General features: G+C 45.7%; 1 protein-coding gene across 1 annotated transcript in view; it reads left to right on the top strand.

The window, feature by feature from the left end:
• Nucleotides 1-18,360, top strand: part of ADGRE1 (adhesion G protein-coupled receptor E1) — a 43,172-nt gene extending 24,812 nt beyond the window's left edge. Inside the window, exons 8-18 of the mRNA XM_016145532.2 lie at nucleotides 1,083-1,260; nucleotides 3,056-3,175; nucleotides 4,380-4,579; nucleotides 5,030-5,200; nucleotides 6,694-6,888; nucleotides 8,406-8,641; nucleotides 9,704-9,770; nucleotides 11,658-11,749; nucleotides 15,070-15,238; nucleotides 15,356-15,460; nucleotides 17,860-18,360. Coding sequence (XP_016001018.2) covers nucleotides 1,083-1,260; nucleotides 3,056-3,175; nucleotides 4,380-4,579; nucleotides 5,030-5,200; nucleotides 6,694-6,888; nucleotides 8,406-8,641; nucleotides 9,704-9,770; nucleotides 11,658-11,749; nucleotides 15,070-15,238; nucleotides 15,356-15,460; nucleotides 17,860-17,865 — 1,539 coding nt within the window. The 3' untranslated portion in view covers nucleotides 17,866-18,360. The remainder of the gene's footprint in view (nucleotides 1-1,082; nucleotides 1,261-3,055; nucleotides 3,176-4,379; nucleotides 4,580-5,029; nucleotides 5,201-6,693; nucleotides 6,889-8,405; nucleotides 8,642-9,703; nucleotides 9,771-11,657; nucleotides 11,750-15,069; nucleotides 15,239-15,355; nucleotides 15,461-17,859) is intronic.
• The last annotated feature ends 5,829 nt before the right edge of the window (nucleotides 18,361-24,189 follow it).

Raw genomic sequence — 24,189 nt, 5'->3', positions numbered from 1 at the left:
ACCTACTATGACAGATTTAGAGCAGTGGTTAAGGATTCAGCCTCTGATTCCAGACCCCCAAAGTTCAAAGCTTGGTTCTGCAAGATGTATCTGTGTTTTCCCACCCAAAAATGGAAAAAATCATAGCCTATACCTCACAGATCTCTTCTTAAAATTAAGTAAGTTAATATATACCAGGCTCAGACTGTTAGTTATTTTGTTTTATGTACCAGAAACATAATTTTAAAGTAGTTGTTTTTAAACTAAATGAGATAATATATACATGTCATTCTGTAATGCGCTTTACTTAGCAATAGCTCTTGGACCTTTTTGCTTGTTAAATCATGTAGATGTACTATATTGTGCTTTTACCAATATCTGCAGACTGTCCTACGATTTCATGTCATCATTTACTTAACTAATCTGTCGGCCATTAAGGCTCTCTGACTTCTTGCTATCACAAACCATACTGAAATGAACATCACTGAACAAGAACCTTGCACAATTTTTAGGTATTTCTGAGAAGATTAATTCCTGGAAGGGAAGTTTCTGGGTCAAAGGATATGTGCACTTTACGCCGTTATAGGGGCTGATTTTTTTTCATGCTGCGAAGGACACACCAACTTGCCTTCCTAACGGGGCCTCTTGAATCGGGAAAAAGAGGCCGAGTGGACGTCTTTTTAATTCTTCATTGGTCTAGACTGCCAACCCACTTCCTTGGAGAGAGAGAGGACAGCTGCTATTCACTGATGAGGGACAGAGAGTGGAGGGGCAGGGCAGAAACCCACTCAGAAAGAAAGAGACAGAGACAGAGAGCTGGAGACAGAGAGGGAGAAGCAGAAATACAAAGAGAGAGACAGAGGCAGAAAGAGAGAGAGAGAGAGAGAGAGAGAGAGAGAGAGATAGAGAGAGAGAGACAGAGACAGAGAGAGACAGAGAGACAGACAGAGAGAGAGACAGAGAGACAGACAGAGAGAGAGACAGAGAGAGAGAGAGATAGAGAGATAGAGAGACAGAGAGAGAGACAGAGAGAGAGAGAGAGAGAGAGAGAGAGAGAGAGAATGAGAACAAGAGAGCGAGCGAGCAAACCTCTTTCTTTGCAGAGAATGGCTGAGAAATTTTCCCCTGTGCTTGAAAAACTGTCCAACGGGTCCAGCCTCACCAAAGCCGAGACAGCCGCCCTGGGCACGATCTTACTCGAGAGCGTGGGAAGCACCGTGTTGGCAGCTTTCCTGAGTCCCTCAGCGAATGGCAGCCAGACTATTCGGACGGAACGCTTGGGTAGGACACATCCTTCACGTCAAGGTCACCCTGGGGACTGATTTTGAGGGGGCGAATTTGGCGATGTGATTCTCCAAGGCTTTTCCATCTACGATTTGCCCTCAATGCTTCAAACCTCTGAGCTCAGAGCAGAGCCAAGTCGAGCATTAACAACATCTCCCAGGTTTTGAGTGTCTGGCTCCGTGTTCAGAGTGTGTTGCCAGGCGCTGCGTTTGGAGTGAGTCTTTAATTCACTCCACGAATATTCGTTGACTCTATGCCAGGTGTTAAGGGATGATGGTCATTTGCTGTGTTCGAATATTTCCAGCCCTGTCTTCTGGGCCCACAGTAGGCACTTCCTGGCTTGGAGTCAGGAGGAATTTTGTGACTAGTTCCAGGTAATGCATTGCGAAGGGAATAGTTGCCAGGGTGGGACCTTCCAGAGAGTTCTTTCCCTTTGTCCTAGCGATAGGCTCTGTTTCGGATTGCCGTTTCTCCGTCTGTGTGGGTCCCAGGGCAAGGAAACACAGAACGCAGTTCCTAATCAATGTGTTAGTGGGAAATAACTATTATTTTAACCTTCTAAGATGTGGGCTCGTTTGTTGCTGCTGCATGACTGACCCTCTCCTGACTGACACAGCCCTGGCCGCGCCACCCTGAACATGCATGACCTGTGACCACCTGGGGGTCTCGGGCGCTGTAGACCTTCTACGGCTTCTATGGCAGCATGTACTCCTGGCACTAGTTACAGTAGGAGTCACATAACCTTAGGAAGTTCCATCTCGATTGGTGCCCAGGAGGCCAAAAGGTAGAAATAGAGTATTTGGTGGACTGCCTCCAGCAGTGAACAAGACTGGCCGAATTCATGAGTCTTTTATTTTAGTCAGTTGACTAAGACAATAAACAGACATCTGGTATACCAGATAAAGCTAGTGCTATTGGGGAAAAACAGCAGGCCGAGGAGGCTAGAGAGGGTCAGGATTAGGGGGAGCGTTGGTTATCTCGCGATGTGGTACGGGGATGTCTCAGTGGGGCAGGGACCTGAGGGAAGGGAGCCCTGTAGATAACTGGGGAAGAAGCAGGTGTGGGAATACTTGGTGAATTCAGAGAGCGGTGAGGAGGCCAAAGTGGCCGAACGGGAGCAGGAGACAGTGAAATCTGTAGGGGAAGGAGTTGGAAGAGAAAAGGAGAGGAAGATGTTGTAGACGAATGTAAGGGCACAGGATTTTGTGTGAAGTGCGGCGGGGGCAGGACTGGAGAGTCCGAGAACGGGCCTGGCGTTGCCTGGCGTATGTTTTCAAAGGGCACCTCTGTTCCCAGCATCCGCTGTGTTTTAATGAACGAGGAGTTTTGTAATTAAGGCCATGTTACAGGTGATGCTCAGAGCGCTTGAGACAGTGCCAAAGTCTGCAGGGCTGGTGCGTGGCAGAGCGCGGGCCTCATCCGGCTGCAGAACGTGAGCCCTTGTCCGCTGCGCTGGGTTTGTCCCGGCCCCTTACGCTTTCCTTTGGCTTCGGACCTCTGCTTTATTTTTGGAGTTGCCAGAGGGCCACGGACGGCTCTGTCACCTGCCATCACTGTGGACGTCAACCCCGTCGTTCACTGATGGATGCGGCTCCCTCGTAAATCTCCGACCGGGTTTCCCATTTTTAGGGGCTACCATCCACCTCTCATTCATGAAGGGGCTCACGGTCACTCCCAGGACGAATGGCCCTTTCCAGTCTTTCTCGGGCTCGCAGCCTGTGTCAGACTGCAGCCAAAACTCAGGACCCACGTTCCGAGTGACATTGTGCAAAGTCTCCATTTCTCCTTTTAGATATCGAGAGCAGAGTTATCAAGGACGAATGCGCTGAAGAGAACATGGTCTTTCATGTGAAAGCTGGAGGGAGCGAGATGAAGATCGGCTGTTCCACAGTTAAGGAATCTGAATCCGCAGGTACGGACTCGCTCCTGAGAATCACGGAGCGCGGCTTGGGCAAATTCCGCCGGAAGTCTTAACTGATCACCTCCTGGGTACCAAGACCTGTGCCAGGTGGTGAGGGAATCCACAATGATGGAGGCAGAAATCAATAGCCCGTGACCACAGGGAGCTTCCCATGTGCTAGGGAAGTCACACTTTGAATAAATCCTCTCACGATACTGGAGTAGCAAGACTTTCCCTGTCCAATTCAGCAGCCACTGGCCCTATTTGCTCACTGAACACTTGAGATGCGGCTAGGTTGTAAGTGTAAAATCCATACTGGATTCCAGAGGTTTGAGGCAAAAAACACAGGGCTCAAGACAGCTCGTTAACAATTTTTAATACTGATGCCGTGTCGACATGATAATATTTTGCGTGTGAGTTAACATTATTAAAATGTACCTGTTTCTGCTTTTCTAAAATACTGCTGCGAGAAAATTTCAAGTTACGTACGTGGCTCATACCGTGTATACGTGGCTCATACTGTGTTTCCGCTGGACCACGCTACTCTGTATGAGGCTTGGCGAGCTTTTCCTGTAGAGGGCAGATTAGTACATATTTTAGGCACCGAGAGCAATGCAGCCTCTGTCACAGCTGTTCAGCTCTGCCATCAAAGTGCAAAAGTGTTCATAGATAATATGTAAATGAATGCATGTGGCTATGTCCTATAACTTTTGTTTCTAAAAAAAAAAAAAAAAGAGAGAAACAAAATAGGCAAAGGCCCAATTGGTTAGGAGGCCATTGTTTGACTCCCCCTGACCCTCGTGGTCTCTGGAGCACAGGGTGCGGGGTTAGGACCTCCTCCCAGAGACCACCCCACCCTGAAAGGGGAGGTGTGCCCAAGAGACTGAATGAGACCAGAAATGTGGGAGGGGAACTCAGTTCCCGCGGCTGAGTCAATATCTCTTAGAAAGACAAATTCAAATTTATTTTTAAATGCAGTCCAGATTTCTCCAGGGGACAGCACCTCAGGGTTTCTTTTTTTTTACGGTTCTACTGAGGGTCACTCACCTGGAAGTCCACCGGTGTTTCAGTCTTCAGAGCAGACCGGCGAAGGTGCAGAGATGCATGAGACGTTCAAGTATGCATGTGTGTTTATATGCTGGGTCATCGGTAATAACTACCAAGCAAACGATTCCTTCTTCTTCTTCTTCTTTTTTGGCACTTGGGGGATTCACAGGGACCACTGGGGTAGCTTTCGTCTCCTTTGCAAGTCTGGAGTCTGTTTTAGATGAGAGCTTCTTCCAAGACCCTCAGAATCCCTTGGCCAACTCCAGGAGGAAGCTGAAGATGAATTCTCGTGTCGTTGCGGGCATCATGACAGGGGTGAAGAAAGGCGGGTTCTCTGACCCAGTCATCTACACTGTGGAAAACATCGAGGTTTGTGGTGTCTCCGCTGGGCCCCCATCTGCCTATTGACAATCCCGTCCCCGAGTAGGCTTAACTCTCATTTCTGATGAGGACCTGTTGAGGCAGCAAGCAGTCCACACTTTCTAGCAACTCCAGCCAATCCTAGAAGAACGAGCTCTTCTACTTTTGTGTGGTATCCTTTCACTCCTTGATGGCAAGATTTAGGTTAGATTAGCAACATTGATGTGGGGGAAAGACGTGAATTTTATTCACACTAGCAATGACCAAGTCAGTGGTAGAGATAGGTCTGACATTCAAGACATTTCTGGTCATCACTGCATGTTGAAATATCAGCATTTGCCTCCATTCCCCTACAGAACATTACATACCCACATCTTCTTGCCTCAAATGCCTCCTGAGTGGTCACATTGAATCCATTCAAGAGAGACTCTCAGGTAACCAGGGCCTTTGAATTTTCAGCCAAAGCAGAAGTCGGAGAGGCCCATCTGTGCTTCCTGGAGCGCAGATGTGGGGGGCGGGAGGTGGACGTCGTCTGGCTGCGTGGTCCGTAAAGTCTCTGAGACCTCTACTGAATGCAGCTGCAATCGGATGGTGAACCTGGCCATCATCATGGCTTCTGGGCCGCTCACGGTCAGTACTGATGTTCTGTGCTCTGGTTCTCCAGATTAGAGGGGAAGATGTCGACTCGACATCCCGTTATGTGCCTCTCATGGTGTCGTGTGTTATGGGAGGGATTCACGGGGACGGAGATGGTATGCTCCATGCCTCAGCCCTTGGGGAATTCATGGTCTGGTTGGGAAACTGTGGCAGTCACATATCCAATGAGAAATGAGCCTAAACAGGTGCGGGCAGAATACCAATCATAGATTCTATTGAATGAGCCACTACTATGTACTGGACCCTTTATTCTAAGTTCAGTGTTTTCTAGGTCCACTTTATAGGATGGGAAACTGAGGCTCAGTAACCTGCCTACTCATGAAGCTAGTAATTGGTGGAGGTGGGATTTGAACCCAGGATAGTCTGGCTCCACAGGTCACTTTCTACTAAGCCAGAGTCTGTACTGCAGGGATTCAAAGGTGTTTCAGTGACAGCTGGTGCTAGATCAGGAAGGAAACATAGTTTTGAGCGGGCCTTGGTGAGTGGGTAGATTTGGCAGAGAGAAAAGACATCCTCATCAATGCTGTGGCGAGCATCCTTGCCAATCATGCCGATCTGAGGCTCGGTTTCCTGCCAGGAGGGTCTAAGTGCTGTTTCGAGGAATGGAAGGCTTAGGACTTAGGAAAATCGGATCCGGAAAAAGACCGATGCAGTTTCAAGTCCCATCTCTATCACTTTTTAGCCATGCTTCCTTAGTCACGTCACTCAGTTCCTCTGATCCTGAGCCCAGTTTGTAGAGAGGCACTCATAAGGTGATGCCTGGCATATCTGTAATATATCTTTAACGCACAGAAAGCATTCAAGTCAGGTTAAAATTAGTTAAAAATTAGCTATGAATAATGGTGGAGGGGAAGCTCTCAGCTCATCATTTTCACTCCCCAAAGCCGGGTGTCTCTGAACGCCTGTGTATCAGGCCCAGTTCAGTGCAGGAAACAGGAACCACTCTAGGTAGTTCAAGCAGGATGGGATTCAACACAGGGAACTGGGTGCTCCCAAAATCACTGGAAGGGGTGGAGGACCTGAAGTCACGGGGCTGCCCCCCCGGATGTTGCCGTCAGCATCACCCCTCTGCGGTATAATCCAGAAGTCAGAAATCGCAGCTGTCAGGCCACCCCACATTCACGGAATGAACGACGGGACAGTTGGAAGGCGGAGTCCAGCCGCGGCTCACTCCTCGTATCCGCCTCCATGCTGCCTTTCCAAACTTTCACGCATACCTCTGCTTGGAGAACCTGCAGGACATCCGGGACCTTAGCTCCAAACGAGCAAATGTAGTTTGCAGACAGCTTGCCCTGGTAACAGATGGGGGTGGAAATGGGTGCCGTGTCAAAAGACGCCCAGGAATGGTGGCAGACAGCATGTCGTTTACTCTGAGCGAGACTCGTGCCCAAGCCAGGAGTCAGGGCGGTTCCTCTTCCCGCCTGGGGAGGCATGGGCCCCTGAGTGGCGTCCCTCTCTGCCGACAGATGGAGTCCTCCTTGTACATCCTCAGCCACATGGGCCTGATCATCTCCCTGCTGTGCCTCGCGGTGGCCATCGCCACCTTCCTGCTGTGCCGCGCCATCCGTAACCACAACACCTACCTCCACCTGCACCTCTGCGTGTGCCTCTTCCTGGCCGAGAGTCTCTTCCTCACCGGCGCAGACAAGACCGACAACCAGGTCTCCCCTCCCGCGCACTGCGCCCCCAGCCAGCCGCGTTGTCTGCCCACCCGCCTTTGCTTGTCCCTGCGACTCCCTGCCGAGCTCCCGCTTAGGGACTTCTGAATGTGTTCCGCCCTCTTTCCATAATACTGATCCCCCGAGCCTCGCCCGGTTGACTCCCTTTTCGTGATGGGCCTCCGTTGAAAACCATCCCCCTGATCATGTGATATACACAGCGATGGTCCTTCCTGCTCCTCTTTAAACCATTGGTTCTCCCTTGGGATGATTTTTCCCTCCCCTCAGGGGACACTATTTGGAGGTATTACTGGTTATTACCACTAGCGAGGGGGGCTGCTGGCCTATAGTGAGCGGGTGGAGGCCGGGGATGCTGCTCAACATCCTACAGGGGTCCCCAACCCCTTTGGAATCAGGGACCGCGCTCCTGTGAGAACCTAACGCCTGAGGATGTGAGGCGGAGCTGAGGCGGTTTTGCTGGTGCTGAGGAGCGGCTGCAGATGCTCCCCCATCTCTCACCTCCTGTCGTGCACCCTGGTTCCTAACAGGACCAGTACAGGTCCATGCTCGGGGTTGGGGACCCCTGTTCTACGACAACCCCCGCCCCCCCGCCCCGTGACAGAAAATAATCTGGCCATTGTGCTCCCACTGTCAGAACCACCGCAGCTGAGAAACTCTGCTTATGCCTCCGTTTTGCGTTCATTCCCAGCACTTACTTGAAACTGTGTTGACCATTTGTGGTTTAACCTGGGTCTCTACTTTTGGCACTAGGCTGTGGGCCCTGGGAGAGCAAGAACTTTGGTCCGTTTACCCCTAGAACTGTACCAGAAACAGAGTGGGCTCTCAGGGTTTTTCCGAAGGGGGCACTATTGACATGTCGGGTGGGGCGACCATTCTCTGTGCAGAACCGCCTCTCCCACATGGGAGGTTTCGCTTCCCAGACCCTTTGAGAAATGCTAGCAGTGCGCTCCACGTCCATCCTCTGGCCAGGGCTGGGCAAACTTCTTCCGTAAAGACACAGAAGTAAATATTTACGGCTTCGCAGACTCTGTAGTCTCCGTGGCAAATACTCAACTCTGTAGTGTTCACATGAAAAAATGCCTTAGAGAACACATAAGTGGGCGTGGCTGTGTGGCCACGAAACGTTACTTACAAAACATGCAGCCACACCAGTGGCTGTAGTTTGTGTGGACTCTCCAACCCCCACATCTTCAAACATCTCCTAAAGCAGAGTTGCTATCTACCCATACCCTGCCCCATCCCAATTGTCCCAGGTTTAGTATCGACAGCCACACGTGCAGGGAAGACTAAGTCCCAGGCAAACCACGACAGTTGTCCACCCTACCAGAAAGACCTGCTGTGAAGAACATCTCCATAGAGTGGTGTGGAATGAATGATTGAATGGACTGTGTCTGAGGAATGCTGATCGAAGCGGTCCCTCCCCCGCCCTCTTCCTCTGCACCTTCTCCTGGGCGAGGGTCGGGGTGAGGATCCTGAGCGCACGTGCTTCTCCCCTCCAGACCGTCTGCGCCCTCATCGCAGGCTTTCTTCACTACCTCTTCCTCGCCTGCTTCTTCTGGATGCTGGTGGAGGCTGCGATGCTCTTCCTTATGGTCAGGAACCTGAAGGTGGTGAATTACTTCAGCTCGCGCAACATCAAGATGCTGCACCTCTGTGTCTTTGCCTACGGGACCCCTGCGCTGGTGGTGGCTGTCTCTGCTAGCGTGCAGCCAAAGGGCTACGGGATGCATGATCGGTGAGCGACACCCCCTTCTCTCCCCGAAGACCCTGCTGCAATGGTGGTCGTGCGGCTCCCATTTACTGAGCTCTTACTTTATGTGCTAGTGGTCTCAGGGCTGCCGTGTGTAGTAGCACAGGTTGGACCTTGCAGAAATCCAGGAGCTACTGTTTACACCCTAACCTAGGCCAACGGTGGTGACGTGAACAGTAAACTCGATTGTGCAGTTCCAAAATCATGGATTCTGGAGCCGAGCCCTGCTTGGGTTTGAGTCTTGGCTTCTGGTTTTTGTCTTCTGGTTTTTCCACCTTGGATAAGTTACTTAACTTCTGTACACTTCCACGTCCTCATCGATAAAATGGGGGCTAATAACAATGCTTGCATCATAGTGTTCTGAGGGTTAAATTAGTTATTATCTGCAAAGCTTTTAGAACAGTGTCTGGTGCAGAGTAAAGCATTATGCATGTCATCATTATCGCTATTATTATTATTGTCCGTTTTAAAGTGAGATGTGTTTGTCACGTGTTTCCGTGTGAAATGATTTTGGGTAGTATGCTGGTAAGTACTAATTTAAAAAAATATTTTTGTATTTTATAGGGAATTAGAAAAGTATTGCCAGCATACCAAATTCATGATTTCACAGACGTGATTCCATTATATAAGTAAAAAAAAAAAAAAAAAAAAAGGCAGCAAGCTCTGCTAAAAGGGACCAGAAATGAAGGACAGTGTATTTAGGTAGGGACAGTCAGCAGTGGCTTTTCTGAAGAGATGACATTGAGTTGAGATTTGAGTGATAAGGTGTGCCAGGGGAGAAGGAGGGAAAAGGGATTACGAAGGTTGTAAACTGAGCATGGGCTCTACCCAGGGCACTAAGTGAATCTCCAGGAACATTTACTCAGGAATAAGGTCAGAAGGAGGGTTTGCTAGGGTCCAACGAGAGCTGAAACGCAGCCAGTCCCATCACGAGCATTTTCACTTCGGTCTCCTTTCCCAGCATTGTTCTGCATTCGTGCATGGCACGGAGCAGGAGTAGCTCCAAGGTCAAGACTCTGAGACAAACAATGACTTCTGTTTCCATAGCTGCTGGCTGAACACGGAGACAGGGTTCGTCTGGAGTTTCCTGGGGCCTGTGTGCACAATCATAATGGTAAGCAAACTGCTCGGTGTCTTGGGTTCTGGAGCAGAGACCTGACCTAAGGGGTTCAGGAAATGCCAGTGGAAGTTGCACACCTGAGCTCACTTATTCCTCTCAAACCTTCTTCCTTCTGATTCTTGGTTCCTGAGCTTTCCGAGTTTAAGTGTCATTTCTTTGAGTCTTGATTTTTTTTTTTAATGCAACATGCACATCCCCTGGGAGGGACTATAATTTTCTTCTTCCTTTGTGTTTCAGTAAGAATGGGTCCATCAACCTCTGACTGAGAGAAAAGAGAGATTTATTTTTAGCTTTATCGAGGTATAATTGACAAATCAAAATAAGTACGTTTAAGGTGAACAACTTTTGATATATGTTATATTATGAAGTGATCGTCACCATCAAACTAATGAACATTTCCACCACCTCACACTGTCATATTTTTTTAAAAGTTAAATTTATTGAGGTATCATTGGTTAGCAGCATTATATAAATTTCACGTGTACAACATTGTAATACAACATTTGTTTACTCTATTGTGTGCTCACCACCAGAAGTCTGTATTTTCCTCCTGTTTTCATATATTTGACCTCCTTTACCTAGTTTACCCTCTAGGAAGCACCATTCTGTTGTCTGTGTGGGAGAGTTGATTCTTGTTGTTTTGTTAGTTTGTTACTTGTTGTTTTAAACTGGATCATGAGCAAAATCATAGGGTTCTTGTCCTTTTCTATCTATTTCATTAGTATAATACCATAATATCTACCCTGTGGAAAATGGCAGGTAAGAACACTTAAGATATACCCGTTCAGCAAATTTCAAAAATACGACATAGTATTGTGAACTGTAGTCACCACACTTTACCTTAGCTCTCCAGAACTTCCTCATCTTGCATAGCGGAAACTTTGTAACCTTAGACCAGCATCCCCAACCCCCACCCCCGTGTCCTCTCCCCCAGCCCCTGGTAAGCATCTAGTCAGTCCACACAGACCTTTAAGAGGAAAGTCTGCAACCCTAGCTGCCCTCCATCTCACTCAATCATTATTTCCACTGGTTTCACAGCCAGAAATCATGGGGATTTCTCTTCATGACATTGGGACCCCGGGCTGGGGAGCCTGGTATAGGGATGGGACCCCTTGATCCTTAGGGGGAACTTTCACAGCCAAAATATCCTTCCCGATTCTCAACCTTTCCACGTCTCTGTCCCTCCTACCAGTCTCAAGGTGACTTGCTCTGTATGTCCCAGTTGTAGGACTTCTGTTCAGCTAGACTTCAGGCAACTCCCAATGATTGTTGTTCTTTTTATAGTTGTAATTTTAATGTAGTTGTGCAAAGAGGTAAGCACAGCATTTACCCACTTCACCATCTTGACCAGAAAACTCTCAGAGTTCTGTTTTTAAAGACAGTTTGGCCATTATCAGTTTTGCCAAACAAAATTAATTTTAGACTGTAGTAAAGCATTTATTAGGGCAAAAGGACCTGCATCCTAAGAGACAGATTCCTGTAGCAACCTGAGTTGTGGTCCAAGGGAGAAGAAGGCATGGCAGGGTTTGTAAAGGAAAAATCTATGAAGAGTAAGTCTTTCCTGTAAATGAAGGTTGCTGGCTAGGTTAACAGGGCTTGATTAGTTCCCATATGCAGTCAAGGGAGGTGAAAACTATGAGTGCCCTCGTAGCAATTATTCAAGGGTGTTTACAGCTCAGCCTTGAGTTGAGTTTAGCAACAGGTTAGCAGTTTAGTAGCAGCTCTGAGTACTGAGGCACAAAATGTATAGAGGCTCCCACTTCCTTCATTGCCTCCTGACTCTATTTTAAGTGGCTGTCTTAACAAGCCTTGTTCCATTGTATTTCTTCTCCTAATAGTTTGTATATCCAACCTCTCAATCCTCTTTGCTTGATTTTGTAGATCAATTTCATTCTCCTGACTTGGACATTATGGATCCTGAAGCAGAAGCTTTCGAGTGTCAATGCGGAAGTCTCAACGCTCAAAGACTCCAGGTGCACCACCTTCTCCCTTTTCTCTCCTCTTCTGATCTCCCTTCCTTCTTCCCATAAATGTTCCCTGAGTACCTTTCATATGCCTGGTCCTGTGCCCCAGACAGGGAAACACAGTGCCTACATCTGGGAGCTCAAACCCAGCTCTGCCACTTACAAGCCGTGTGACCTTAGGCAAGTTGCATAGCCTCTCTGAAATTTGGTTTCCTCATCCGTGGAATGGGGATATTAATATTGTTCATTTCATGTGGCTTCTGAAGCATTTAGTGAAGAGTATTTCGTATATTGAACATGTTAATATTTTTTCAGTCCTTTGCATACATATGTGTGCATATTTACAAAAGAAGAATCATATGATCTATTTTACTTTCAGTACCATTTTTCTCTAACATATCATGAATTTTTTTTTATCTAATTAGAAATTCATCGACAATCTTTTTTTTTTTTTTTTTGCATAGGATTTCAATGTAAGGATGTAGCACAACTTAAATCATCCCTTATTTATGGCTATTTAGTTGTTTTGAATGTCCCATTAGATATTTTTCAACATCTGGGGTTATTTAATCAAACAGTTAGCATGAAATTGCCCAAATTAAAGGATAGGTTGGATTGTAACACTTTTAGTATATATTGCAAATGGTTTTCCAGAAAATTTGTTTCCATTTATAAGAGTGCTTGTTTACCTGCAGCTTTGCCAGCACTGGGACTTGTCATTTTTTGTGGTGTTGTTTTTGCAGATTTGATGGGTGAAATATACTTTCATTAGTTTTATATATATTATCTTACAGATGTGGGGCTTTTCAAAAAATATTCTTATAGACCTGTCAACCAATAAAGATATGAGGCTGTAAGACAATCTAAAAGTGTAGGGGTCTTAAAGGATTTGAACCTGGAAACCCTGAACCGTGCGGCAGATATAACAAAGGCGAGGTTTTGCCTTTACAAAGCCAACCAAAAAGCGTAACTTTTTTTTCCCCATAGAAATGAAGGGTTGCTGGCCAGGTTAACAGGGTGTAATTAGTTCTAATATGCAAACGAGGGAGGCAAAAACTACAAGGGGGCGGTCAAGTCCCCGAGTATTCAAGTAGCAGTTGTTCCAGGATGTTTATGGCTCGGCCTTGAGCCGAGTTTAGTAACAGGTTAGCAGCTTAACAGCAGCTCTGCGGACTGAGGCACGAGATGTGCAGAGGACCCACTTCCGTCACAGCCTCCCGACTCTGTTCTAAGTGACTCTCTTAGCGCGCTTCCATGGTATTTCCCCCTCCATTATCAGGCCATCACTCAGCTAAGGTTTAAGGACCCGCCCACCCATACCAGACATCGTGTAGGATTCGTGGTCGGTAACCTGATGATGTCCTTTGCTTGTTTTCCTGTCGGCGTCTAATCACCTCATTAATCTTAAATATTTTTTCCTAAAATTTGTTTTAAAATATGGATGCAGAAAGTTTAGGGTTAATACATCCAGTGGTAAGAAAAACTAAGCAGTGTCAAAGGGAACACTTGAAAAGTATTTCCCCTTCTCTTCCCTGTCCCCTGCCCTTCAGGTCCCCAGGCTTCTCCCATCTCAAGCAACCATTATCCCTTGAATCGAGCTTTCTTCCAGAATGTCCTATGCTGATGTATCTACCTCTTCTTACATAGATGACAGGATATTTTACATATCATTCTACACTTTGTTTTTTCCACATAGAGTGTAGTTCATTTCCTATCGATACTTAAGGTTAAAAACTACGAATGAAAAGCTTATTTTTTGTGTGTCAGATACTGTTCTGAGTACTTTTAGGATCTTGCCATCTTATAATTTAATCTGTAGAACAAGCAATGCTGCTGTGTAGCTATCGTATTATTATCTCTGTATGCATTCGAGCATCAGTTTGAGGAAACTGCAGCACAGTGAGGTTAAGCAACTTACTAAGACCTGTCAAAGGATGGTCCTGGGTGCTAATTCAATGCTGTGAAGAAGGCAACTTTATTCAGTGTAAACAGCTCAATCGTGATAGAGCACAAAGATGTCTTTGGTTTTATCTTCAGTATTTCAGTTCCAGCCAGGGAAACACGATCTTCGGTGGAAAAGGGAAGTGCATTCCTGGAGCCAGTGGGAAGCTGACTTATATAAAGAGAAGTCTCCAAATCCTCGCAGTTTGATTGGTCCATAAGGCACTGACCTGATTGGTCAGAATGGAGCTTCTCTGATTGGTCAGTGAAGATGCTGAGCTATAGCTGTGCAGCTCTGATTGGATGGGGAAAGCCTCGATCCTACTTGTTGAAATCCAATTCCAGGTACTTCTTTGCAAGGGCTGGATCCGATGGCAGGAACACAGGGCAAGCGGGCAGGCAGTGCAGGCTTCTCCCTGAGTGTGGAAGTGGCCGCTAGGCTCTGCTTTTAAAGTTGAGCCCAGTCAGACACCAGGAGCCCTTCTTGGTAGGCGTCGTCTTTCTCAGGGTCCACAGGTCACACGATAATGAATGGAAAAGTCAGAATTTATTTGCAGACAGTCCGGTTCAGAGCCTCAACCCTTATTCCCTGTAGTGTATTGTCACTCTCGTCTCATTTTAAGAAACGATTTTGTGATATCCTTTCTGTCTCTGTGGATTGGCCTGTTTTAGGCATTTCCGATAAGTGGAATCGCACACCCCGTGGCCTTTTGCGACTGTTTTCTTTCAACGAGCATCATGTTTTCAAGGTCCATCCATTTCGCAGTGTGTGTCAAGCGCTTCACTACTTTTGCGGTTGAATAAATATTCTGTTGCATGGAGGGCGCCATGTTTTGTTTTCTGTTCACCTGTTAATGGACATTTGGGTTGTTTCTAGTCGGGGGAGGAGAATGGAGAATGACTGCTTAATAGGTGTGGGGTTTTCTTTTGGGAGTGATAAAAACGTCTTGGAACTGGATACTGGTGATGTTTGTATGACATGGTGAACATGCTAAATACCACCGAGTCACACACTTTAAGTGGTTAAAATGGTAATTTTTTTTTTTTTGAGTGTTACCTCAAAAAAGGGCCTAAGTATTTCACAGTTATTTAACGGGTCCGGAATTCATGGAATGTGGATCCTTCTAGCTTTTAATTGCGATAGACAATGTTGCATTAAATGCACGCTTCTTGCGCCCATGTGCGTCTGCAGATACACTGCTTTTTAAGGGCTTGTAGAAGTTCATCTTGCTGTCTCTAGGCTTGGAAACTCTGTTCTGCGTTTATTCCCATCCATTGGCAGGTCACAGGGTGGCTTCCTCAGACCACTCTGGGTAGTACGGCTCACAGGGATAATAGCCACTTCCCAGTACCTTATCTTCTGCAAATCTTCCCTCCCCCGCCCCCAGATTGCTGACGTTGAAGGCCTTTGCCCAGCTCTTCATCTTGGGGTGCTCCTGGGTATTCGGCATTTTCCAGATTGGACCTGTGGCCAGTGTCATGGCCTACCTGTTCACCGTCATCAACAGCCTGCAGGGGGCCTTCATCTTCATTATTCACTGTCTGCTCAGCCGCCAGGTACAAAGCTTTTGCCCCGCCTGTCCCCGACGCCCCCTGCTTCCAGGGGACATGCCCGCAAAGCGCACTTCCTGCATCTGGGAGCGACCCCTCTCCCCGTGTTGTCTCCACCCCCAGGTCCGTGAAGAATACAGGAGGTGGTTCAGCAGGAAGACCAAACCCAGCTCCCAGTCCCAGACCTCGAGGGTCTTTCTGTCATCGATGCCCTCCACTTCCAAAACGGTGAGGGCCTGCGCATCTGAAGCAGGTTCTGACGGGACGGAATGCCTGCTTCTTATCAACACTAAACACTGCCGTGTGCTGAGTGCCTGCTGGGAGCTAAGCGTGTCCATGTGCATTGGCCCATTTGATACGCTGTGGGGTTCAGGAGTCAGGCTGCCTAGGTTTAAATCACAGCTTATACGGATATAAAATGAGCATATATTAAGGACTTTATTCTATTCACTAATCAGTGAGGGAACCAGGCAGATGTTATAACTGGCTCAAAAGAGAAAGTACAGACATGTATGTGTATTATGTAATATATATTATGTGTATATATAGCATATATTATATGTGTATTACATATTATATACATATCATATAATATATTATAAATTGTATACATCACATATATCGTATGTAATACATATGTCTGAGTTTTGCATTTTTTGAGCCAGTTATAACATCTACCTGGTTACCTCATTGATAATTATGTATAGTATGTAATATTACACAATTATATGTTATAGAATTATACATATAGTTATAAATATACATAAAATGATATGTAATTTCATGTATATTACGTGCATTACATGTATGTATATATGAATTATAATACATATATAATTTTGGAAATATTTAAATTAATGTGCGAATGGAGGTAAAACTGGTTTTCCCACAGAATATTTTCCATTGCAGTCAGTTATTTAAAGTTTAGAGTTGTCAAATAGCTCTCACGCGGATAGGGATGTCGTGTAAGAACGCATTGCTTTTCCCCGAAGTACGCATTTTTCTCTACACAGTGGATCTCTTCTAGTCTCCTGGCTCTAAATGCTATTTTTTATTGGAGACTCCCAAATTTAAAATAACGTGCAGTCCAGGCTCCTCTCCTGAATTCTAGACTTAGATAGCCAATCACCTGCCGAATGCTTCTACTCAGATGTCTAATCGATGCCCCACGTTTATCATGTTCCAAACGGAGCTTCTGATCCCCCCCCCCTTCCCCTTTCCGGGGAGGGCCCTCTCTCCTTCTGTTCCGCATGACGCTGCGGAGTGATCCTTTTTTTTTTCACCCATCAAGCCCAACCCATCGGTAAATCCTGTGGCCTCCGACTCAAAACGTACCCAGAATCTCACCACTTCTCTTTTCCTTCGCCGCTTCTATTTCTGGTTCGAGTCCTGTTGTTTTTAGGCAGGATATGGAAAGAGCCTCCTGAGGGGTCTCCCTGCTTCCCCTCTTGTCCCTTCCCTTCCCCACCCTTGGTCCGTTCTCCCTGCAGCAGCCAGAGGGCCCCAGTGAGCACCTGAGTTGGGTTTCCTCTCTTCTCTGCCTACAATACTCCACGGCTCTCACGTTCCTCGGAGTGAAAGCCAAAGTCCTCCTGGTGGCCCCAAAGCCCTGTCTGATCTGACTCTCTTTTCCTCCCTGACCTCCTCTTCTGTTAATCTACCCCTCCCACTCACTTCACTCAGCTCCACTCGCATAGCCTGCTCGGTATTCTTCAAACACACCAGGCTCGCCTCATCCTTAGAAACTCCGGGCTGGAAGCTCACTCTGTGTTGAACGTTCTTGTCTTGATACTCACAGGGCCAATCCCCCACCTTCCTCACTTCTTTAAAATCTTTGTTCCAATCATTTCCGATCGATGGAGTTTCCTCAGACGCCTTTATTTTGCCCTGCCTCCTCTTCTGCCACCCGACCCCTTGTCCTGACTTTCTGTTCATAGCACTTCCCACTTTTGAACATACTATGACTTTCTTACTTAGTTTATTAGTCATGGTCTTCCGTCCCCTACTAGACTGTCTTATTTTTTCCACCGACATATTCAAAGCGTAAGTAACCGAGATCCAGCTGCTTGATTAAATAAAGAATTGTTTTTCCTGTAAGAACAGGAAGCCCGGGCTTAGTTTGCTGATAGTGGTTTTGTTGCTCGGTGGTATTGTAAAGAATACAGATGTTCCCTAATTTTTCGTTTCCCTAGCAGCACGTTGACTTTTCATCAAATTATGTTCACGGTTGCAAGACGGCTGCCATAGCCACAGCCATTGCAATCAATCATGTTCAGGAACAGTCCTCTCCCTCCAATAGGAAACAAAACTTCCCAGAAACCCCTCAGCAGATTTGGTCAGAACCACATCACATGACCACTCCTAGTTACACGAGAATTTGACAACTCAAGCTTCTGGCTTCTAGAGTAGGAGCTATCATTGGTAGAGGGGTTGAGAATGGCTCTTGAATTTGCCAATGGTGCCTGCCACACTAGGGATAATCCCTGTTAACATTTTTAGTGTTTATTTTTGTAGTATTTGTTGTCATATTTAACTCTGTATTTATAAGACCCATGCCCCCTGTAGATATGACCCCTGTAATCATATTTGTACAAATCCTGTCGCTGATTCTGATTTCTCTCTCACAGGGTTAAAGCCCTTTCTCGCTTTTCAAATATGCCGTGGAGCAATGTTCGAGGCGAGCAGGTGCCCGCAGGAGCCTACGGTGGAGTCTTTTCTTTCTGGCTTAATGCGAAAATACAGGATCCCACTAGCCCCAGAACTCTCTGGGCAATCTGGAGCATGGATGGGAGAGGCAGCCTTCCCAGGGTTTTGTGCACTGGGGAGAAAAAAAAGAAATTTTTTTCTGAAGGACTATTTCATCTTCCATGTTTTACAACTCTGAGTTTTGTGAAAATCACAGAGCTTTGTGCAATGGCGTGGGCAAGATCGCCTGGCTACCATTTCGTTTTGTTTTGTTTTGTTTTGTTTTGTTTTGTTTTCTGAATTCATTGGCGCAGGTCTCTAGGCATGCCTCTCCCGTGCCTCTTACGTGCCCGATATAGCAACACTTGGTTAATAATGTGTCTTCTGACTGACTGGCTTACCCTTCCCCAAAAAACTCCTCTTGCTTTAAAAAAAAAAAAAAAGGTCAGTAAAACTAATGAGAGCCCCAGTGGGGAAAATCAAGCACACAGACATATAGGCTATAGGCTACTTGGGCACAGATGCTGGAGAGCTGTTTGTACGTAGGGCGGTTGGTGGAGCAGGACTCTAGTGTTTCCCGGAGGGTCGAAGCGCTTGATGACAAACACCTTTGGAAAGCGTCCGGATTTTCTGGGAACTTTCAAGGAAAGCATCTTCCTTCCTTCCTTCCTTCCTTCCTTCCTTCCTTCCTTCCTTCCTTCCTTCCTTCCTTCCTTCCAGAAACTGTTTTATGACTTGGCTAAGATTTGTCCTACTGACAAAGTAATTTCCCTTCTGCCTCGCTCTCTACTCCCCATGAAATCTTGGGCGCCAGGAAGAGGACATGGAAATTTAGAATGCAGATATCTTCCCTCTGACACCTCCCTACGCAAAGTGTGGTTTGCGGATCAGGACGATCAGGATCGCCTCGTCAGAAAGGCAGGCTCTCGGGTCCCACCCCAGATCTGCTGAACCAGACCTTGAATTTTAATGAGAGCCCTAGGGAAATTATGTTGTACCCGTGAATGGATGTCCTAGAATAGTCTAGAATAGTCTTCCGTTTGCCATGCTGATAGCCCAACTCGTCTTTAGAACCAGCAAGGAAACATTTTGAGTTTGAGATGTGTACCTGCTGTTCCCTCTTTGTAGGATGCCTTTCCTGAAAATCCCAACCAATTTCTACCCATGCTTTGTGTCTCAGCTTAGTCATCGCTTCCACCAGGAAGCATTCTTTGAATCTCCCGAAGTAGGATCAGATGTCACTTCTGTGAGTCCCTTAAGGCTTCATGGTCTCTAGTCCTACGTTATAATTCCTCTTTTTCTTGGGTGTCTCCAACTTAGACTGTAAGCTCCATAGGTACAAAGAACTGTATTTAGTAGATTATCCATAAATACGTTGAATGAATGATTACTTTTTATTTTAAAGACGGAAAAAACCTGAGGCTCAGAGAGGTTAAGTAACTTCCTAAGCATCACACAGCTGTAGGCGGCCGAGCGGGATTTTGAGCTTTTAACCATGGATCTCCTCTTCCGGACCCCTTGTCCCTCCCCTTCTCTTCCTTTGACTCCAGAAATTCTTAGTTTGGGGATGCAGAGAAAAGACTAATTATTTACTTTGAGTCAAATTACCGCTTAGGATTCCGTTAGTTCCATAGTGGTCATGTGTTGGACAAGTTCATGACACACGGAAGTTGGCTGATGGAGGCTCGGCCTTGGTTATTTGTGGCAGCCGCAGCTTGGGAGGGAAACGGATACAAACGTTGATGTATGATCTGTGGGTCTTCAATGCTTGGCTTGTCTGGAATGTTCAGTACAGAGGTGACGGTTTTAAGGGATATTGAAGCAAGAAATGGCATGACTTTTACTCATAGGCAATTGTGGTATGTTGATTGCATCTGTGGCCCCAAGAACGGTCTCCATCTCTCCCCACCCCTTTCTCTGTAACTTTGTATCTTATCTTTGTTCTGACCCTGGCTTGGCCTTGAGACTCGCTCTGGCCAAGGGATTGCTGGTGAACATGACTCAAAGACGGAGGTTCCAAAATTGGCTGTGCGTTCCTTCTTGTTTTGTACACGGTTGCTCTCACTTGCTCTTGTACTCCCGTCTCCACCATGAGAACACGCCCAGGCTAATCTGCTAGAGGGATTTGAGAAATATTTGGAGGAGAGCTAAGCTGTCCCATTATAGCAGCTGATACTGTACTTAACCAGCCACTTAACCAACTTGCAGCTGACTGCAGTCATATGAGCGAGCCACACCAAGATCAGCACCTGCCTAGCCAACCCATGGTCCCTGGATCAACAATCAAGTATCATTGTTTTGAGGCACTGAATTTCAGGAGTGGTTTGCTATGAAGCATTTCTTTGTGGCAGTTGCTAACTGATACAGTGACCAATGGATTGTCAACATTTTGCATTTGATTGCAACAATTTGGAGTGTACAGAGAAGTGTTGACTCTTCACTTCTCGGCTTTCGGGATCTGTAAATCCGTAACTCTTGAATAAAGTTTCTTCTGATGGAAGACTGGCACAGGGTTTTGTCTCTAAACATGTTACATGTTGGTCTAAAATACAGTTTCCTTAAGGAACCCTATATTTCTGAGGTAAGTGGATGAAGTTGTGACCTCTACACTGGGGATTTTTCTTACTATAACACCAAGCCACACTGGTGAGTTCCTTTACCTCTGTGGCCCCAGAATAAAAACCGCATGGTTCTCAAATTCTGCATATATATAGTGAAATAGTTTTGCCTTTTATAATCCAAATCTATGGTGTCCCAAAAAAAGCCAGATCCGTTCTCTCAAGAGATATTTATCGACTATCTATAATGTCCTTCTCCCGAATGTTAAAGTAGTTGGAAAAATTAAAAACTCGAAAACAAAAATATTAGAACTTAAAATCTTATTTTAAATTTAAATATTTTATTTGTCCCCAGCCCAGAATTTATTAAAATTTGACTTTCTTGGTTTGAATGGAAGCAAACTCATCAATAATATTTTCAAAATCAACTTCTAGAAAAAAATTAACCATTTCAGATATACTGAGAATTGATCTACCATATGATCCACCAATCTCTCTACTGGGTATTTACCCCAAAGACTTGAAAACATATATCCGAAAAGATATTTGCACACTAATGTTCATAGCAGCATTATTCACAGTGGCCAGGACATGGAAGCAACCCAAGCACTCTACAATAGACGGCTGGCTAAAGGAGCTGTGGCACATATATACAATGAAATATCACTCAGCCATAAGATGAGATGAAACACGGCCATTCGTGACAGTGTGGATGGGCCTTGAGATAATCATGCTAAGCAAAATGAGCCAGACAGAAAAAGCTGAAAATCACATGATGTCACTTGCATGTGGGATCTAAACCTAAAAGCAATGAACAATTAGGACAAACGAACAGAGACTCATGGACTTGGACAACAGAAAAGTGGTTACCAGAGGGGAGGGGGCAGGCAGGAGATGGGAGGAAATGGGGCGAAGAGGGTCAAATATGTGGTGACAGAAAGACATCTAACTGTGGGTGGTGAACACAGTGCAATGTCTATGTGCCTTACTGTTGAACTGTACACCTGAAATGCACTGGATTTCGTTAACCAATGCCACCAAACTAAAAATAAATAGATAAATGAAATTAATTAAAACAAAAACAAAAACGTTTATATATATATATATATAGAGAAAATGATTGTCAATTCCATTATGACCCGGCATGACACCATTAGACCTTGCATTTGGATATTTTACTAAGCATGAATTTTTTTGCATTGCATTTGATTTCTTTTAAAATATTGCATTGACATAGAATTTATCTTTAAACATTTTTTTACAGCTTTATTAAAACATAATAGATAATTAGTTGCTCATACTTACATTGTACAATTCAATGACTTTTTAAACATAGTTGGTGACGATAATATATTTAGTTTCAGTTACGCAGCATAGTGATTGGAGATTTACTCACGTACCTCGCAAAGTGATCACCCTACTGAACGTAGCACCTTCTGCCCCCTTGCCTCTGGCCCTCGCTCCCCCCAAACTCAGCGTCCCCCTAGAAGTCCCTGGTGCCCCCGGAGCAGCCGACCTGGTGCTGGTGCTCGGAGCGGGCAGGTCAGGCACCACGGAGACCTGGTCGCGGACACAGCCCCTGCTGCGGCCTCTGTCCCACTCAGCCACTCTGGACCAAGCGGCCTCGCCTCTTTGCCCCTCCCCACCTCCAGCGGTGGCAGGGCGATGTCGTGTTTATCCCCCTAGCTGTGGGGCTTCCCTTCGTCATTTTTTAGTCGTGTGCTGCCTTTCCTTGTGGTGGGAGGTGGTAGCAGCTCCTGTTTGGCTGAGGCCAGTCTTCCGGAGAAGGGACATCCGGCCTCCAGAGAGAGTTAAAGATAGTCATCAATAATATTGACGCTGCACCATCTCCATGACCACTAAATACGAGGAAAAAAAAAAAGGTCATATTAATCACTTAGATGCTTGTTTGAAGCTTATTGTAATGAAATTTTGAACTGCGTTTAAAAATATGTGTCTCGAACAATGCTGCAAATTTAGATATTTCGATAAAGCCTTCCTCTTGCTAAAAGGTCTTAGAGCGTGCTTACCACGTGGCTTTACTGAGCCTAGAATTCAATGGCTTTTATATTTGCAAATATATGTTTAGTAAAGTTCTTTCACCTTTAAAAATATGAAAAGCATCAGAAGGAGACTTTTTTTTTTAGTTTTTCTCAGTTTATTTAGATTTTTTAAATGGTCATTAGTTAAAGAAATCCGGTGTTTCAGGCATGCAATTCGACAGTAAGGCATATAGACATTGCATTGAGTGTTCGCGGCCCATAGTTAGATTTCTTTCTGTCACCTCATATTTGACCCTTTTTATGCCATTTACCTCCCCTGCCCCCTCTCTGGTAACCACTAGTCTATTGTCCATGAATCTCTGTTCATTTGTCCTAATTGCTTGTTGCTTTTAGGTTTATATCCCACATGTAAGTGATATCATGTCATTTACAACTTTTTCTGTCTGGCTCATTTTGCTTAGCATGATTATCTCAAGGCCCATCCACACTGTCACGAATGGCCGTGTTTCATCTCATCTTATGGCTGAGTAGTATTCCATTTTATATATGCACCACATCTTATTTATCTAATCAGCCGTCTATTGTAGGACACTTGAGTTGCTTCCACGTCCCGGCCACCGTGAATAATGCTGCTATGAACATTAGTGTGCAAATATCTTTTTCGATATGTTTTCAAGTCTTTGGGGTGACCTCTAAGTACCCAATAGTACTTACCATCTCCCCTTGATTATTAGCTCCATAATAAATGATTACTTGTAATCAATATTTGATGTGTTATGTCCCACTTCCGTGAACTTGCTTTGTAAGCAATTCCCAATGGTGATAAAATTATCCGCTTCATGTGTAATTTGAAACTCGAGCGGCCTCTGCCCGCTGCAGAGGTGGGCTCAGTATTCTACCCACAGCATCTCAGACTATCTTCCTTCCTCTTCCCTATTTCTCAGAAAGACTTCTTTTCAGGAGCTTGTGGGTGTTGCTGAGGTAACATGTGGTCTGTATCTGCCATCTTTCTCTACTTCCTCGCCGAAGTCGCTCGCATGCCTTCCCCCCAGATCTGCCCAACTCCGTGCAGGGGTCTCTACCTGTGGCCAGGTAAGTCCACAGAACGCAGAAATTCATCCTGACCCACATGTGCTTTAAGAAGCAGGTTTTCTCCACAGCTTGGGGTTGCCATTGTCTCCTGGGCCCCAAAGCTGCTGTACTGGGGCACAGAGTCACCTCTGACTCCTAAACACCACGGCACCATCTCTCATTCTAACCGTTCACTTCAGGTGCCTCCCAGGAGCTACTTAGGTCTACCGGACACACGGATTCTCCACCCTTCTGTCTTCTTTCTCTTTTCCTTCTGGCGGAATCTTCTCAAATTTTTTATGTACTTCAACTTGTATAGGTAAGGTGTTTTGGAGGTGTTAGAAGGGTGGGTACCCATCATTTGCGAGAGGTGTCTAAATTCTACCTCCAGTCTAGCCCAAGCTCCCTGCAACACATAGAAAAGAAAATCCAGGAGACTTGGAGATGTTAAAGAATTGTTGCAAAGTCATTTATCCATCCTACGAATATTGATTAATTATCTACTCTCTAGAACCTGGGGCTATGATACTATGTAAGACATACAAAGTCTTTCCTGTCCTGGAACTTACATTCTAATGGCGGGGCAGACCCAACAACAAGTAAATAAATATCCAAGTGGGCTGGATGTCTTCTGTGGACC

Source organism: Rousettus aegyptiacus, unplaced genomic scaffold, assembly GCF_014176215.1.
Source record: "Rousettus aegyptiacus isolate mRouAeg1 unplaced genomic scaffold, mRouAeg1.p scaffold_m13_p_16, whole genome shotgun sequence".
NCBI classification, from domain to species: Eukaryota; Metazoa; Chordata; class Mammalia; order Chiroptera; family Pteropodidae; genus Rousettus; species Rousettus aegyptiacus.
This window is presented reverse-complemented; position numbering and strand designations above follow the sequence as displayed.